The sequence below is a fragment of the Centropristis striata genome, chromosome 10 (assembly GCF_030273125.1).
Source record: "Centropristis striata isolate RG_2023a ecotype Rhode Island chromosome 10, C.striata_1.0, whole genome shotgun sequence".
In the NCBI taxonomy this organism is placed as follows: Eukaryota; Metazoa; Chordata; class Actinopteri; order Perciformes; family Serranidae; genus Centropristis; species Centropristis striata.
The window spans coordinates 37,056,135-37,072,789 of NC_081526.1; the positions used below are offsets into that span (position 1 = coordinate 37,056,135).

At 47.0% G+C, this 16,655-nt stretch overlaps 1 protein-coding gene across 1 annotated transcript in view; it reads right to left on the reverse strand.

The window, feature by feature from the left end:
- LOC131978685 (titin-like) overlaps positions 1-16,655 on the reverse strand; it is a 164,923-nt gene that overhangs the window by 59,792 nt on the left and 88,476 nt on the right. Inside the window, 37 exon segments of the mRNA XM_059342397.1 lie at positions 11-198; positions 464-745; positions 980-1,282; positions 1,667-1,969; positions 2,072-2,353; positions 2,459-2,609; positions 2,695-2,843; positions 2,927-3,241; positions 3,430-3,729; positions 3,843-4,139; positions 4,246-4,397; positions 4,877-5,039; positions 5,119-5,266; positions 5,353-5,504; positions 6,199-6,328; positions 6,458-6,639; positions 6,934-7,239; positions 7,422-7,851; positions 8,009-8,199; positions 8,287-8,416; positions 8,704-8,885; positions 8,994-9,293; positions 9,389-9,682; positions 9,878-10,162; positions 11,575-11,752; positions 11,855-11,973; positions 12,138-12,437; positions 12,663-12,965; positions 13,098-13,281; positions 13,371-13,567; positions 13,669-13,971; positions 14,392-14,691; positions 14,845-15,123; positions 15,213-15,521; positions 15,607-15,803; positions 15,950-16,055; positions 16,169-16,468. Of these exon segments, the coding sequence (XP_059198380.1) occupies positions 11-198; positions 464-745; positions 980-1,282; positions 1,667-1,969; positions 2,072-2,353; positions 2,459-2,609; positions 2,695-2,843; positions 2,927-3,241; positions 3,430-3,729; positions 3,843-4,139; positions 4,246-4,397; positions 4,877-5,039; positions 5,119-5,266; positions 5,353-5,504; positions 6,199-6,328; positions 6,458-6,639; positions 6,934-7,239; positions 7,422-7,851; positions 8,009-8,199; positions 8,287-8,416; positions 8,704-8,885; positions 8,994-9,293; positions 9,389-9,682; positions 9,878-10,162; positions 11,575-11,752; positions 11,855-11,973; positions 12,138-12,437; positions 12,663-12,965; positions 13,098-13,281; positions 13,371-13,567; positions 13,669-13,971; positions 14,392-14,691; positions 14,845-15,123; positions 15,213-15,521; positions 15,607-15,803; positions 15,950-16,055; positions 16,169-16,468 (8,690 nt within the window).

Consider the following 16,655-nt stretch of genomic DNA (forward strand, 5'->3'; position numbering starts at 1 on the left):
CTGGACCAACCTTGCATACGGTCTTGGTGGTGGCTGAAGTCACGGTGGTCCAGACATCTCTGTTGGTGTCTCTCTTCTCGATGATGTAGTTGGATACAGGAACACCGCCGCTGTCCAGAGGGGGTTTCCAGGAGACAACCATGTACTCCCTGTGCACCTCCTCAAACACCACAGGGCCAACAGGAGGAGTCGGACGGTCTGCAGAAATAAATAAACAATCCCTGCATCAGTGGAAAACCATTTATAAATGTAAATGGATGCCACAATTCTTTTCTTTTATTTCTCATCTTTGCTTCATCTTCAATATATCATGCTCTGCTGATGGTACTGGCTGGCATGACCTACCCAGTTCTTAGTTTTGTAGGAAAATAGTTTATATTTCTAAGTTTATGATATTGATTAAAGTATCAATTTTACCCAAAAAACTAGCTTATATCAGCCCAGATTTTCTCAGCCTACATACCGACAACTGTGACATTGGAGACACCCTTCCTGGACCCGGTACTGTTCTCCACCACCACCACGTATCTGCCACTGTGCTCGCGCTTTGCCTTCATCAGGCCGAGCGACATTGTGGTCAGCGTGTTCTTGAACATGATGTGCTGGTCAGCCTTCAGCTCCTCGTCGTCTCTGTACCACATGATGGATGGAGAGGGTTTGCCGGTGTAGCGGCCCTGCAGCAGGCAGCTCTCACCCACACGGAAGATGATCTTATCACGGAAGTCCAGTTCGATGGTCGGTGGCTCTGTAAGAGCAGAGAACGAGTACAGAGTCAGATGAAGTGACACACTCATTTAATCTAAACCAGTCATCTTTATCCACCTTGATGATATGGTTTTGCTTCTTTCAGCATTTATTTCTGAGGCGAATTTTGATCTCCAAATGTTTTAAACAGGAAAGGTCTCTGAACATTCATTTTCATAGATTTCTAACAAATTAAGTGAAAGCACTAAGTGCCAGTCAAACTGCCGGTCCTCACCCAGTTCATCCTTGCAGGTGATTGGTTTGGTGGAGAAGGACGGCTTGCTGGGTCCAACCTCGTTGACGGCGATGACCCTGAACTCGTAGGTGTCTCCCTCTCTCAGGCCGTCGTAGGTGTACTTCCTCTCCATCAGCTTCTCCTTTGTCACTCTGGTGAACTTGTCTTTGCCAATCATACGCGTCTCCAGGATGTACATGGTGATCTCTGACCCACCGTCAAACTTTGGCGCCTTCCAGGTGACGCTGATCAGATCCTTGGTGACCTTGGTGACCTCGAGCTCCTCGGGTCGGTCGGGAACGCCTGAGTGACACAAGCACATGGATCATTCTTTAAATATGAAGACTGTGAAAGTTCTTAACTCTTTTCGTCCTATTCAGTTTAGTTCTTTTGTCTGACCCCAACTTTATACATAAAAATTTTAACTTCTAACAGTTTTATTGCCGTCGAAATTATGAAGTTATTCTTGTCTTGACTTTTGCTTTCGATTCCAACTTTATCTTCAAAATCGAATCTTTTCCAAAACATCCGACTTCGTTCTCTAAATCCTTTCATCACGTTAGAATTCAGATTTAAATGCAATTCCTTTTCGAAAGACTTCCTCAGGTTAATCTCCTCCTCTTTACAGCATCAAGATATCAGTTTTTAGACCAGCGGTCAACATGGTTTAGGTTTAACTAGACTTACTCATCGGTTCCTTGACGACGAGCTCGGCTGCGGTCTGTGTGAAGGGTCCAACACCAATGGCGTTCTCAGCAGCCACTCTGAAGAAGTAGGACTTTCCGATGGTGAGGTCGTGAGCAATAGCGTTTTGTCTGCTGGCAGTGAAAGACAGCGAGGTCCAGGCCTTACGCTCAGCCTCACGCTTCTCGATGACGTAGTGACTGATGGGAGAGCCGCCATCGTTCTCTGGGAAGAACCAGTTGAGCTTGCAGGAGTCAGTGGTCAGGTTTTCTGCGGTGAAGGGGATGCCGACGGGCCCGGGGACATCTGAGGGGGGGAGCACAATTTGGTGTTACATAAAAAAATAAAACAGTACAGTAGTTTGTGTCTGAAGATGCTTTATGATTTGGACATAAAAAAGCTTTTTACCAAGAACTTCCACAGTGATGTTCTTGGTCTTCTCTCCTCCAGCGTTCTTGGCGGTCAGTGTGTAGACACCGCGGTGCCTCCTGATGCAGGGTTTGATGACCAGAGACGAGCTGATGGCTGTCGTCTCCACTTTAGCCTCAGGAGGCAGTGCGGCTCCGTCTCTGCTCCAGGTGATCTCTGGGGTAGGTTGGCCCGACACGTAGGCAATAATACGGATAACGCCGCCGGCGTGGACAACCATCTTCTCCTTCACGGAGGCATCCAGGTCGACCTCAGGAGCAACTAGAAGAGAATGAACTCAACGTTACAGTCTGCTTGTTGCAACCAAACTGGATAAATACATCACAGTGTTGAGAGAACGATGGTTTGATGTGAAAGAAGACTCACTGCTTCTGTCATTGACCTCGAGCACCTCTGGGACTTCTCCTGGCTCGCCATTACCGGCAGCATTGAATGCAATCACTCTGAACTTGTATTTGCCGCCAGTCTTCAGACCGGTGATCACTAACCGCGTGCCGCGGATTTCGGTCTCCTTGGCCTGAAAAACATAAATATGGAGGTTTTTCTAAAACCAAGACCAAATATGAGATCAACAACAATATGAAAAACGGGTTTCAGCTCACCTTGACCCAGGGCTCGGTGCCCTCCTCTTGGTACTCCACCCAGTAACCGATGATCTTGGAGCCTCCATCCTTAAGAGGAGGGATCCACTGCAGGTCGACCGTGGACCTCGTCCAATCAATAACCTTGGGGGTGGGAGGAGAGGGTGGGGCTACGGGAGGAGACACACATTGGTTAACATGCTGCTCTGTGTGTTTGAAATGTAAATTTGTGATGTCACTGTGTAACCCTTACAGATGGGATCTCTGGCAAAGATGGGGTCTGTTGGGGGGCTGACCAGTCCAGGTCCTGCAGCGTTGATAGCAGATACTCTGAACATGTACTGGGAGCCCTCAATGAGTCCGCTCACCACGAATGACTCGCCCATGCCCATGGGGCGGATGGGATCACGGGTGACGCGGGTCCAGCGTTTGCCAGTTGTCTCTTTCCGCTCCAGCCAGTAGCCTGTGATCGGGGTGCCACCGTCGTCTTCGGGCTCCTCCCAGCTCACGGTCATGGAGTCCATCGTTATGCCACTGACTGTGGGCTTCTCACACTGACCGGGGACGTCTGCAGGAGGACGGAGAAGAAGGATCGAAGGTCAGGACATCAGTAATGGTTGGACAATAAATGACGATATATATACATAAGGCATATAAACCTTTGTATGGCTTAAATAAATGTTAAGCAGCACCACTGTCAGCTGAATGATGATCAGTTAATTTTCAACATTATATCTGTGTGAAACTGTGACTCACTGAAGAGATCTCTGGCAAGCTCGGGCTCGCTGTCCAGCGGTGCTCCGACTCCGTACTTGTTTTGGGCCATGATGCGGAACACATACTCGTGTCCCGGCATCAGGTTCTCCACTGTCCAGATCCGCTCTTTGGGCTCGTTGGTGACGATCACCCAGGACTTCCTGCTGGCATGGCGCCTCCAGATGACGTAGTTCGTGACTTTGGAGCCACCGTCGTCCTTCGGTGGCAGCCAGGACAGAGTGATCTTCTCGGCTCCGATCTCCTCGAACTTAATGGGAGCCGATGGAGGACCGGGGATGCCTGGTGAACATAAAAAAATTAAACATTTTACACAACAGAAACCACCCCGACACCTTTACACTGAAACAAATACATGCTAGTGTAAATGTGTAAGTGTTGTTGTTTATTTGTACCGAGCACGTTGAGCCTCATCTCCTTGGACGCCTTGCCGAGGCTGTTGGAGGCCACTAGCGTGTACAGACCGGTGTCAGGGCGTTTGCCCTGCTCGATAAGCAGCGTGCAGCTGTCGTCCGACACGATCTTGTTGATGTGCTCGTCGTACTGGACCTCCACCTTGTTGTCGGACTTGTGGGGGGGAGCCTTGTACCAGGTGAGCGTGGGGAAGGGGCAGCCGCGGATCTTGGCCACAATGCGGATGTCGGAGCCCTGTTCCGCCTCCATGAACTCATTCAGCTCAATGGATGGAGCGCCTGCAGCACAAAATCACACGATTGTTAACACGTTTTAATGGAGAAATACAAAATTAAATTACAAAGACATATCCAACTTCAGCTAAAATATTAATATTAGTCTTACAGGACTGGTCCTGGACCACGATCGGCCCGACTGTGGAAGAGGGACGGCTGGCTCCGGCCACGTTATTCGCCATCACTCTGAACTCATACTCTTCTCCGTTGATCAGGTCCTCCACCTCGAAGTGTGTGGTCTCCACGTCTCTCCTGTTACACCTGAAGACAAGGGTTGATGACATTCATTCATGTTTTGTTTTCACAAAATTCAAACAGAGTCATGAGGACCAAAGACTGCATGTGCTTCTTCCAAAGAAGTACAGAAAAAGAATCTGTAAAAATAAGGAAAAATGATTAAAAGAGAATGAAACAGAACAACTAACTGCACTGTAATATTAAAATTTGTTTTAAGATGGAGAATTTTTTATTTGTTTCAAACCAAAGTAAACAAATGTCAAAATATTGTCCCTTTGATTGATGGAGGCAACATATCCACCAATCAGTGACTCGTTGATAAAGCCATAATGGATTCTTATCTCGTTATTCTGGTTGATAACGTACAAAGTTTTTTTAAGGGAAACCAGTGGACAGACGACCTGGTCTGAAACAGATCACAACAGCCCCTGACCTGATCAGACTGTGACAGTTTGGACCTGATTCTGTCCCCAGTCAGTAGGAACTTTCAGGTGAAGCTTTACCTCCTCCAGGCTTCCTTCTGGCCGCTGGCATCCCAGCAGAGGAGGTCAATGCTGTAGTGGGTGACCGGTGAGCCGCCGTCGTTCTTTGGAGCCTTCCAGGTCAGATTCACGGTGGTCTTCCTCACGCTCTGGATCTTCAACCTCGTCGGAGGATCGGGAGGATCTGCAGACATGACACATAACAGTCAGACCGCGCAGCAGCGAGTGTAAGAAGAAGAGACGATAACAGAGAGCAGACTTACGGATCGGATCTGTGGCTCTGGTTCCCTCAGGGGTCTGGGCGTAAGGGCCGAACCCGAAGCGGTTCTCAGCCTTGATGCGGAACAGGTACTCTTGACCGTTGATCAGGTCTGGAACCACCAGAGACTGAGCAGCACAGGCTGGGTTCACCTGAATAGACAGCAGTGAGTTTTAGATTAATAGGTGAAGCTCACACAGTGGAGTCAGCTGGGACAGCTGCAGGCGTCTTGGCGTACCTTTGTCCAGGCTTTGCCGTCCACTGACTTCTTCTCGATAAAGTAGCTCTTCACTCTCTCTCCTCCATCGCTCTCTGGAGGCTTCCAGGTGAGTCTGCAGGTTCCCCTCGTCACGTCACTGACCTTCAGGTCTCTAGGAGGTCCGGGCAGGTCTGCAGAACCACAAACTTCTCATAAAACTTGTTTTTATGTGGTCATGTTTCCACTGTTTCTCCTTCACACTGTTTTATATATTAATTTCTTGCCTTTTACATGTCCTGTATCCTCTTTATTCTATTCAGCTGTTCATGTTTTCTGTGTTTTCTTTAATTGCCAATTTAACATCACAACGAGCTACAGCGATTGAAAAAACACTTGACATTGATCAATGTGCACTGACCCTCACAATACATAAATTAAAGACGATTGTGATCTATGAATGAAATCTTTGATTTTGAGAAGTTTTCACGTAGTAATTCTCAAGACCCTGGGTCATTAACTTATAGTGTGTTAACTCAAATTTAAGGTTATATGGTTAAAATTATTCACGCATGTAACCCAAATTTGAAAACTTTAAAACATAATCTACCCAGAATCCTGTAAAACAAATATATTCTTATTATAATAAGATCATAATTCTTCCATTCTCTCACACAATTTACCAAATCAAAATTATTTTATATTTTTTCTATATTTCAATCAACATTTTCTTAGACATATAATTCTCTTTTTTTTAAATCTAAACATTTTTAGATGTGATTTAATCCATAGAAATTTAAATAAGGTACTGTTTATTGAGAAATATATATAAAATATGTGTGTGTTTCTGTGTGCGTGTCACTAATAAAAGCTTTGATGTTTACGTACCGAGCACATTGACCCTCACTTTGACCACCTTGTGTCCGGCTGGGCTCTCCACGTTCAGGATGTAGCGGCCGGCGTGGTTCATTTTGCTCTCCGGGATCACGACCAGCGACGTTGTGTCTGTGGAGTGGATCTGAGAGGAAACACCAGCACGGTAACTTTATGGAATTAAATCTTTAAAAGCATTACAGTTAGATCACAGAGATCAGCATGTGGTACGCAGGACAAACTTAAATGAATATAGAGAGTTAAAGTCTCTGACCTCGGAGTCGATGGGCAGCGTGTGCAGCTCGTTCTTCTTCTCCGTCTCCGCAGTTCCGTCAAACGTCCAGGTGACTTTGGGAACGGGTCGTCCGGTGATGGTGGCGGGGATCCTGATGGGCGTTCCCGCCCTGCAGTTCAGCAGGTCCTGAGCGCTCACGTCCAGAGTCACCGTTGGCTCGACTGAACAGCAAACACAAAGAAAAAAACAGCGACCACTCATATTTTATTCTTCATATTCAGGCTAACAATTTATTTTATACAACAACACAATAAGCTCCATTTTTAGTTTTTAGAGGTGTTAAACTTTCTTTGAAGATGATCAGAGTACTTATGGGATAAAGTAATGAAAGAAAGACAGAGTTAGTGGTACAAAACCACATGGTCACTATAGAAATGGAGCATCTGAGCTGATCTGAACCAGCTGCTTCTTTAAATTTAAATTATATCCATTATTGTCCTGTGTGTTATTCTTACTCAGGATGTCCTGAACCAGGATGTCGGCCGTCTTGGCAGGCTCTGAGTTTCCAGCGATGTTCACAGCGTAGATCCTGAACTTGCACTTCTTGCCCTCCTTCAGGTTGGGGACGGTGATTTCAGTGGATGGGTGGAGCTTATCGGCAGGGTTCACCCTCCTCCAATCAGGAGTGCCCTCCTCATGGATCTCGATGATATAACCCTTGATGGGGCTGCCGCCGTCTCTGTCCGGTGGGCTCCAGGAGAGCGTGATGCTGCTCTTGGTCTTGTCTTTAACCTCAGGGGAAGCAGGAGGACTGGGAGGGTCTGAGAGAGAACAAATAGGTTTTATCTCCACAATACAACACAACAGAAATGTTTTTTATTTATTTGAATATGCTTAACTGCATCGGCTCATTCTTAAACTGATGAATCCTGAAGGACAACATTTTTAAGAAATGTAAGATTGATGAAGCTGGTCTACAGGGACAGAAACAGTAAAAACTCACTGCAGGGATCCCTGGCGAAGCGGCACTCGCTGGACTCGCAGTGCGGGCCGATTCCTGCAGCGTTGCAGGCTGCGATCCTGAACTGGTACTCTGAGCCTTCGATGAGCTTGAGCACGGTGTACTGCAGGCCCTTCACTGAAGGTTTGGTGACCGGGGCGCGGTTGACACGACCCCAGTACACGGCGCCACGCTCCCTCTTCTCCAGCCAGTATCCCTGGATGGTGGAGCCGCCGTTGTCAAGAGGAGGATCCCACGTCAGCGTCATGGTGGTCGCTGTAGCAGCGATGATTTTGGGATTACGCGGAGGTCCGGGGAGACCAAACGGATCCCTGAGCTCGACTTTTTCTGATTCACAGCCATCGCTAACGCCGTACTTGTTCTCAGCTTTGATCCTGAACTGGTAAACACCATTCAGGTTCAGTTTGTAGACCTGGAGGAGCACAACGGGCACGGTCAGTCAGTCCATACAACCAAGAAGTTATTTTTATCCTTTAAACTGAAAACAATAGATTTTAACCTTAAAGTCTGGAGTTACACAAGCTAAGATAAACTTTTGAACATCATGTGATGAAAGCAGCGTTACTCACCGCGTATCTCCTGTCGATGAGGTGGATGGTCATGACCTCATAGTCGGACTTCTTCTTGCTGGCGTCTCTGCGCTCAACGATGTAGTTGGTGATCTCGCTGCCTCCGTTGTCTTCAGGTGCGTCCCAGGTCAGGTAGCACGACTCCGCCTTGATGTCAGAGATCACAATGTTCCTCGGAGGAAGAGGGCGGTCTGAAAGGGTCCAGTTAATGTCACGCTCAGTTTGTACAGCTTTGTTACATCAGTAAAACAATGGAAACTAAAGATTCTGTCACTCACCAAGGACCTGGACTCGGATGAGCTGCTCAGCTTTGCCGTAGCAGTTCTCGGCCACCAGCCTGTAATTGCCCTTGTCCTGCCTGACGGTTGCTGGGATGGCGATCTTTGTGTTCACAGTCGTGAGGTTCACCTGAATACAGGAAGACAGATTTATTTTTTTATCCAACAAATTCTTACACAAGGCAGTTTCAGTGTGCTCCCTAAAAAAATAACAGAAAAATGGGGATGCACGAAAATAGCCAGACCGATAGAGACCTTCAGAGAACTGCAGAGTCAAAAAGTCTCTCCAATAGTCTCTGAGCCTTTTTTCACTATTTCTGGTTAGCCTCAGTGCTCAAAGTGGGCTGGTACTAACAGATATCCAAAATTATTCTGTGGACCAAATTGTTGAACATAAACACATGAATTAGTCCTGACCTCTTCGGTCTCCATCGTCATCTTTTCTCCGTCGGGCGTCTCGATGGCCACGTTGTCCTTCAGCCACTGGAAGGTGGGCAGAGGAAGTCCCTTCACCTCCGCTGGGATGTCGATGGCTGCACCTTTCTTCACATTGATGGAGTTGCTCTTGAAGTACTTCAGGATGGTAATAACTGGAGCAACTGTGGACAAAAAAAAAATCTCTCAGTTTGATGCTCTTTGGTTGTTCATTTCCACCAAACCAGATCAGCCTGACAATGTTTCAAAGATCTTAGGAGCAAGTTTCATACTCTCATCGTCTTGGATCGTGGCATCGATGGGCTTGGAAGGCTCTCCGTTCCCGACCTCATTCACAGCAAAGACACGGAATTGATAGTCTTGGTGCTCTGACAGGTTCTCGATGGTCCCGCAGCACTCGGTGAACATCTTGCGATTTGCCACGTCATACTCCGTGCTATCTGACCTCATCTTCTCCACGTAGTAGCCCATGATGGGGCTGCCACCATCAGTGCGAGGTGGCTGCCAGGCCAGAGTGATGGTGCTCTTGCTTCTGTTGGTGTAGTGCAGCTTCTCTGGTGCAGATGGAGTACCTGGAACAACGGGGAGGAGTTTGGTCAACAATTGTTTCAATGGGGGGTCACAAATCTTCTGGTGTCATAAGTCTGTCATATGTTGTCGGATTTACCTTTGGGATCCTCAGCCAGGATGGGTCCCAGGTCAGATGGAGCTCCTTCACCGTACTTGTTCCTGGCGACAACCCTGAAGTCGTACTCCTCGCCGGCCAGCAGGCCCTGGACGTCGCACTTACAGGAGGCTGTCTCGAGAGGCTGGCGGAAGAGTTTCATCTTAGCGTCCTTCCTCAGGATCTCATAGCCTATGATGTCACTTCCTCCATTGTCCAAGGGGTCAGACCAAGTGAGGGTGATGTTCTTCTTGGTCACCACCACTGTCTTCAGGTCCAGCACCGGTCCAGGGACATCTACAGAAACACAGATGTTCATTGTATTAATTTACTAGTTTGTATAAATTCAGTACTGAAAAGAAATTATTATACTGTTTATAGTCCGGCAGCCAAAGACAACTAATGAGACCGAAAATTTCTAACAGTTGTATCTGTTAGATTAAGTGGATATTTATTGAGAAACCTTGATGTTGTAGCATGTTTAAAACTGACCCATAACATCCACTCTGGTGTCGGCGGTCTTGGTCCCGCCACTGTTGGTGCCTGAGACCTGGTACTTTCCGTGATCCGCCCTCACAGCCTTCTTGATAACCAGAACAGTATTTTTGCCTTCTGTCTCCACGACCATACGCTCTTTGTCTATGTCTGCTTCGTCTTTGGCCCACTTGACTTCGGGCTGGGGTCGGCCGGTCACCACGGCGGGAAGCCTCAGCAGCTCGCCAGCCCGGATCAACACACCGTTCCTCACAGAGGCGTCGAAGTCCACAGCGGGAGGTTCTGAATGACACAATCAGCGAGTCAGTTAGATTTAATTCATTGAACAGTATCTCATATTCAGGGCGCGCAGAATATGTAACACTTCCTGTAGCTGCTTCACAGTAAAAGCTTCTCAGCTGGCAGCAGGAAGCGTTGAATGAAACTATTTTTGGGGCAGTTGTGAAAACAACTTAATGTTTTAGATAACAGCAAACTTTAGTTAAGAACAAATATTATGTACAAAAAAAGATTCAGGTAAAAACAAATTTAAGGTACAAATACATTTTCATAAAACGTAAATAAAAATTAATGCACAAAGACACTTCTTAATGCCCAAATCCTTTCAGAATAAGACCTAGCTCTTAAGAAGATTTACACTAGCTCAGCTTGTGCTCTTTTCACACTTATACAGTTTAAAGTATTATTTAGAGTCCATTATTCCAACACTCGACTGTCACAAATCTATCCCAGTATCACCGACCATGGTGACAAATGCCATGCTTCACCTTGCAATTTAACTCATATGTTTTACTCTTGTTCGTTACTTTTTAGCTTTTGGCGGAATTATTTCGATACCATGTCAAAAATACATTCAGTGACCATAGAAGTCTCTCCCCATGTCGCCATATTCGGGCTCCCAGAAGACCACATCCGGTTTACCTCTAACCAATTAGATATTTTAGCTTTTACTTCCTTACTGGCAAGACGCCATCTTCTTCTTCACTGGAAGTCAACTAAAGCTCCCTCTAGCACTCAGTGGCTCAATGATAACATGTCTTTTCTAAAGCTGGAGAAGATCAGATATTCAGTAAAAGGTAACTCTGATAAATTCTATAATAAGTGGCTTCCCTTTTTAACATTCTTTCACTCTCTTCACTCTTTGCCCTCTGATTGATGGACCCCCACCTCCTCTCTTTGTTTTTTTTCTTATCTTTGTCATTATTATTATTATTTATTTATTTGTTTATTTTCTCTCTTCTCCTGTCTTTTGGCTTCCCTTGTATTTTTGTCTACACCTTGTAGCTAAAACACTTTTACACATTTACTTATTACATACAAGAATCCTCAGTTACTTATTTATTTATTATTATTATTATTATTTATTTATTTTCACCTTATTTTTTTTATTTATTTTTTAAATTATTATTATTATTTTTTTATTTACACATTGTTTGTTAGTCACCCGATCATGTTCCTATTGGGCCTTAAATATAAAATAAGAAAACATCCTAGGAGGCAGACCGTATGTCTTGCTTTTCATTTATCATGATGCACAGTATTTCTATTGGTATATTATTTATTATTTATTATTATAACATTGGTTCCTGTTCTAATGTGCCTTACCTCCTAATAGAAATATTAAGGGAAAAAAAAGAAGAAGACCTACAGGTTGGTCATACTTCAGACCTGGCCCATAATAAACTCGCCCATACCTTGAGGCTCTTTAACGGTTACAGGTTCAGTCACACCGGGAAGTCCAGCGCCGGCGTCGTTCATGGCAATGACACGGATGTAGTAATCTGCTCCTTCAGTCAGACCGGTCACAGTGTACGTCAGCTCTTTACACCTGAACTCTGTGCAGCGAGTCCATTCCTTCTCTCCCTCCAGATTCTGTGATCAGAAAACAATAGTTTAACATCACAGGTACAAATCTGAAGATGCATCAGCTGCTGGAAATAACTGGGAACCCCAAAATATTTCTCCTTTCTGCACCTTCTCAAGGTGGTAACCCAGGATTTCTCCTCCTCCGTTGTACAGAGGGGGCTTCCAGGCCACGATGACAGAGTTCTTCCCAGTGTCCACGATCCATGGAGTGGGGGGGCCGGGAGGCACTAGGTTGGAGGGGAGAAGAGAGGTTTTACATTAAAAGTGAATTCTGCATTCCAACATTTTCATCATCAACGTGAGCAGCCATGAGGGGGTGCTACAATCACAGGTCCAGACAGACTGAGCCTCCATGAAGAAGTCTGAGCTCTGATTTGACTCAAAAACGTACTGATGGCATCCATGGCGACAATGCGGTCCGTGGGCTCGCTGAAGGGCCCGGGCCCGGCCAGGTTCTCGGCACACACTCTGAAGATGTAGATGAGTCCCTCCATCAGGCCGGTGACCTTCACCTCCAGAGAGTTGAGGAGGGAGCGGTTTACTCTGGTCCAGTATTTGCTGTTCACCTCCTTCCTCTCGATCCAGTAGCCCAGGATCGGGCTGCCGTTATCTTTCGGCTCGTGCCAGGAGATGTGGGCGCTGCTCGCCGTCACCTCGTGGACTCTGGGGGTGTTGGGAGCATCGGGAGGATCTGCAGGGGAGCGAGAAGGGGCGAGTGACTTAAAAATCTCATCGCAATATTAGAAAAGGAAATAAGAAACCTTTATTATTATTTATTGCATATTTTTCAGAATTGTTTGGAACTTTTCAGTGAGTCTGATAACTCTTTGACTCTGTTAACTGTCACAGGTTTGTAAACATTTGATAATATTTTTGGATGTAAGCTGACCAGAGCTCTTTTCTGTTCTTTACTTACCGAACAGGTTCTTGGCGACCTGCGGCTCAGAGATACACGGCGGTCCACAGCCGTACTTGTTCTCGGCGGTGACTCTGAAGATGTACTCCTTCCCTTCGATGAGTTTGGTGACGGGGCAGCTGGTGCCCTTCAGTGTGGAGGTGACGGTGATCCAGCCAATCTCATCGTTCTTGTTGTCCTTCTTCTCTAGGATGTAGTTGAGGATCTCGCTGCCTCCATCATCCTCGGGAGGCTCCCAGTTACAGATGACCGAGGTGTCCCTGACCTCATCGAAGGTGAAGTTCATTGGAGCACCAGGCTTGTCTGTGTTAGAACAATCAGGGTTAATCTCAAGAAGGTCAAAGTTTATACTTTCTACATAATTTTCAACAGTTTTATTTGTAATCATGATGTGACCTGCTGGTTCAGGTTCAAGAGGATGGAACTCTGTCTTACCGAGGACGTTGACAAAGCAGCAGGCGGTGGCGACGCCGTGAGTGTTCTCCACCTTGATGATGAAGTCGCCGTGGTCGACTCTGACGGCTTCACGGATCATCAGCGCAGACTGACCCCTCTTGGTCTGGTCCAGACCCAGACGCTCACGCAGCGGAGTCACAAACTCCTCCTCTGGTTCAGGAACCTGAAGGGAATGATGGTAAAATGTATTGATTACTCGAAAAACATGCAGAATAACATCGAGGAGCCTCCAGGATCTCAGAGGACACAAACCTTGGCCTTGGTCTTTTTCTTCCTGACGATGGGGACAAGCTTCTTGCTCGGCTCTTTGGTGACATCCTCGTTGTTCCTCAGCCAGGTGACTTTGGGATACGGGGAGCCTGAGATGTAGGCGTCGATTCGGATCTCCTCGCCCTTCTTAATGCACAGACCGGACTGCACACGGGCATGGAGGGTGACCTTTGGTTTTTCTGAAATCAGAAGAAGAGTTATGAAATGTAGGTAGTTTTTCATTTAAGGTATTAAAGACAATCATGTTTTCCTCAATCAATTAATGATTCATTTTTCATACCAACGGGGTCGGCAGCCTTCATGAGCTGCGTGCTGCGGGACGGCTCGCTGACTCCCGCGGCGTTCTCAGCTCGGACCCTGAACTGGTACTCTGTCTCCTCCGTCAGGCCTGTCACCACGAAGGACAGACCAGGGACCAGGCTCGGGGTGACCTTCTCGTATCGGTCGCCATCCTTCTCCATCTTCTCCACGATGTAACCCTGGATCGGACAGCCGCCGTCGTAGTCCGGAGCCTTCCAGGTGACCGTAATGGACTTGCATGTGGGGTCCTGAGCTTCCACCTGGATGGGTGGGTCGGGTTTCTCTGTGGAGTTGATATTTACAACAGACAGTAAATGAAAATGCCCTGTTACCATTCATAGTTTTCACAAGCCCATCAGGAGGCAAAAACAAATTTGACTGTCACTGTCTTCCAGCAACAGCACAACTTCTACCCCACTGTGGGCTGAAAAGAGACAAACCTGGGCTGTGTTTCTACAAAATCCCATCTCAGAACCACAACCAGGAGGAAACTGTGGAGATGCACTGACTGACTAACCCGATGCTGAATCTGACCACTCATGTAACCAATGGCTACAGTCAAGCTAGCCACCTGTCACATCACTATGGTCATCTCAATCATTTTTAAGAATTAAGAATGTTCAGTCTGTACTTGAGCTGTATGATCAACTAAGCATGCTAACAATGACAAAGCAGATGTTATTGAGCTGGAAACAGAACTCACGTTTGACTTCCTCAGTGATGACCGGGTTGCGCAGCTCCAGATATTCTCCAGCTCCGACCTTGTTGACAGCCTTCACTCTGAAGTAGTACTCGCAGTTGAGGTAGAGGTCTTTGACGGTGCAGGTCAGCACGTTCTCTCCTGACATGGCGGGCATGTAGGTCTTCTTGGAGGCCTCGCGGCGCTCCAGGGTGTAGCTGACAATGGGGGTGCCGCCGTCGTCCTCTGGGGCTTCCCAGCTGATCTTGCAGGAGTTCTTGGTGACGTCGCTGGAGGTGATGTCTTTACACTTACCAGGGAGTCCTGCAGGGTTCAGGAAGAAACAAAGATATTTTAGAGGATGAGTCCTGCTCAACAGGTCTGCAGGTCATGAAGTCCCCCAGTGCAAGGGTTTATCTAAAATGCTAAAACTTTATTGAAATACTCTGGGAAACAGTTTCAGGAACGACATCCTACCGATGACTTTGACATTGACGGTTCCGGTGGCGGTTCCCAGACTGTTCTCCAGGGTGATGGCATAGGCGCCGGCATCGGCACGTGTGCACTTCAGCAGCTCCAGGTGAGCGCTGTTCATCTCCACTGTCATGGAGAGCCGGTCGTCTGCCTTACACTCCACTGTGTCCTTCTTCCAAACCATCTTGGGTGTCGGGATTGCTCTGTAGGGGATTTTCAGGTGCAGCTTCTCACCTTCAACCACCACCACGTCCTGCGCCTCCAAATCCATGGTCGGAGCGCCTGGTGACCAGAAAACAAGATTATTATTTTGGTTCGATCATCAGTGTTTTTGTGTGGCTTTTGAATTGTGAAATTTAAATTATGCTTACAGTCTGGATCCTTGGTGAAGACCTTGTCTGAGATCTCAGAGGGATCACTGACACCAATAGCATTGATGGCACGGATCCTGATGACGTACTTCTTCTCTGGTTTTATTCCATCCTCAATCCTGAACTTGAGCTCCTTGACGGGTCTGGTGTTGACCCTGAGCCACTTCAGCTCAGGGCGGGCCTCAGCCACCTCCACGTGATAGCCAGTGATGGGGCTGCCGCCATCTTTGGTGGGATGCTTCCAGGTGACATTGATGTGCTCCCTGCTGGCGTCGGGGACCGCCACTTCCAAAGGAGGCGATGGAGTACCTGGAGAGAGAGGAGGATGTATGGTTCTGACTGTGTTTATGCAAATGATTTGCGAATTTGAGATGAAAATCTGATGGTCTCTCACTGGTTGCATCCTCGATGGTGAGAATCTCAGTGGGTTCACTTGGATCTCCAACTCCGGCCTCGTTTTCGGCTCTGACCTGGAACTGCACCTCAGATCCTTCATCCACTTCCGTCACCTTGAACTGAGACTGTCTGTCTGGAGTCTTGCAGCACTTCAGCCAGCGAGTTCCAACCTTCTCTTTCTTCTCAATCACGTACCTGAGAAGCAAGAGGTAAAGGTGAGACAGTGTGTAATACCTTGGTGACGCTGAAATCTTGCAGACAGGTTACATTTACAACTCTTTCTGCCAATATCAGCTGCTTTGTTTCAACAATGTTAGGCTTGCAGTAGGTTGTAGACTTACTTGGTTATCGGTCTTCCACCGTTGCTCTTGGGAGGTTCCCATTTCAGCTCCACGTGTCTCTTGGTAACCTCCATGACCGTCAGGGCGTAAGGAGGTCCAGGAGTTGCTGAAAGAGCACGACAATCATTAATATCCATATCAGAAAGAAAAAAACGATTCTAAAACAAATTCTAAAACACAAATGAGAAGCCATGAAGCGGATATCTGCTGAGGACTTACTGAAAGTGTCTTTGGCGAGCACAGCGTCCTCCAGCTCGCAGAACTCACTCATTCCCACGGCGTTCTCAGCAGCGACACGGAACACGTACAGCGAGCCCTCGTTCAGAGGAGTGACCGTGTACTTGAGCTCTTTGACGGTGGTGTCAACGGCCTGCCAGGCTTTACGCCTCACGTCCCTCTTCTCCACCACATAGTTGGTGATGGGTGAGCCTCCGTCGCTGCTGGGAGCCTGCCACTTCAGATCGGCGTTTATCTTTGTGATGTTGGCCACCTCCAGCCACTGAGGAGCAGATGGAGCATCTGTCGAAAACAAACAAGGAAAAAGGTCAATCCAAAGACAAGCAATGTTTTTCTGGTTTTGGATTTCTTAAGTCCAGTGATGAATTTTCTGTTTCCTGATACATTTTCTGCTTTTTGGAAAATATTTGTGTCCATGATAATAGAAAGTGATTAACTTAACTTTACCATGGACATTGCTTGGTAGTTG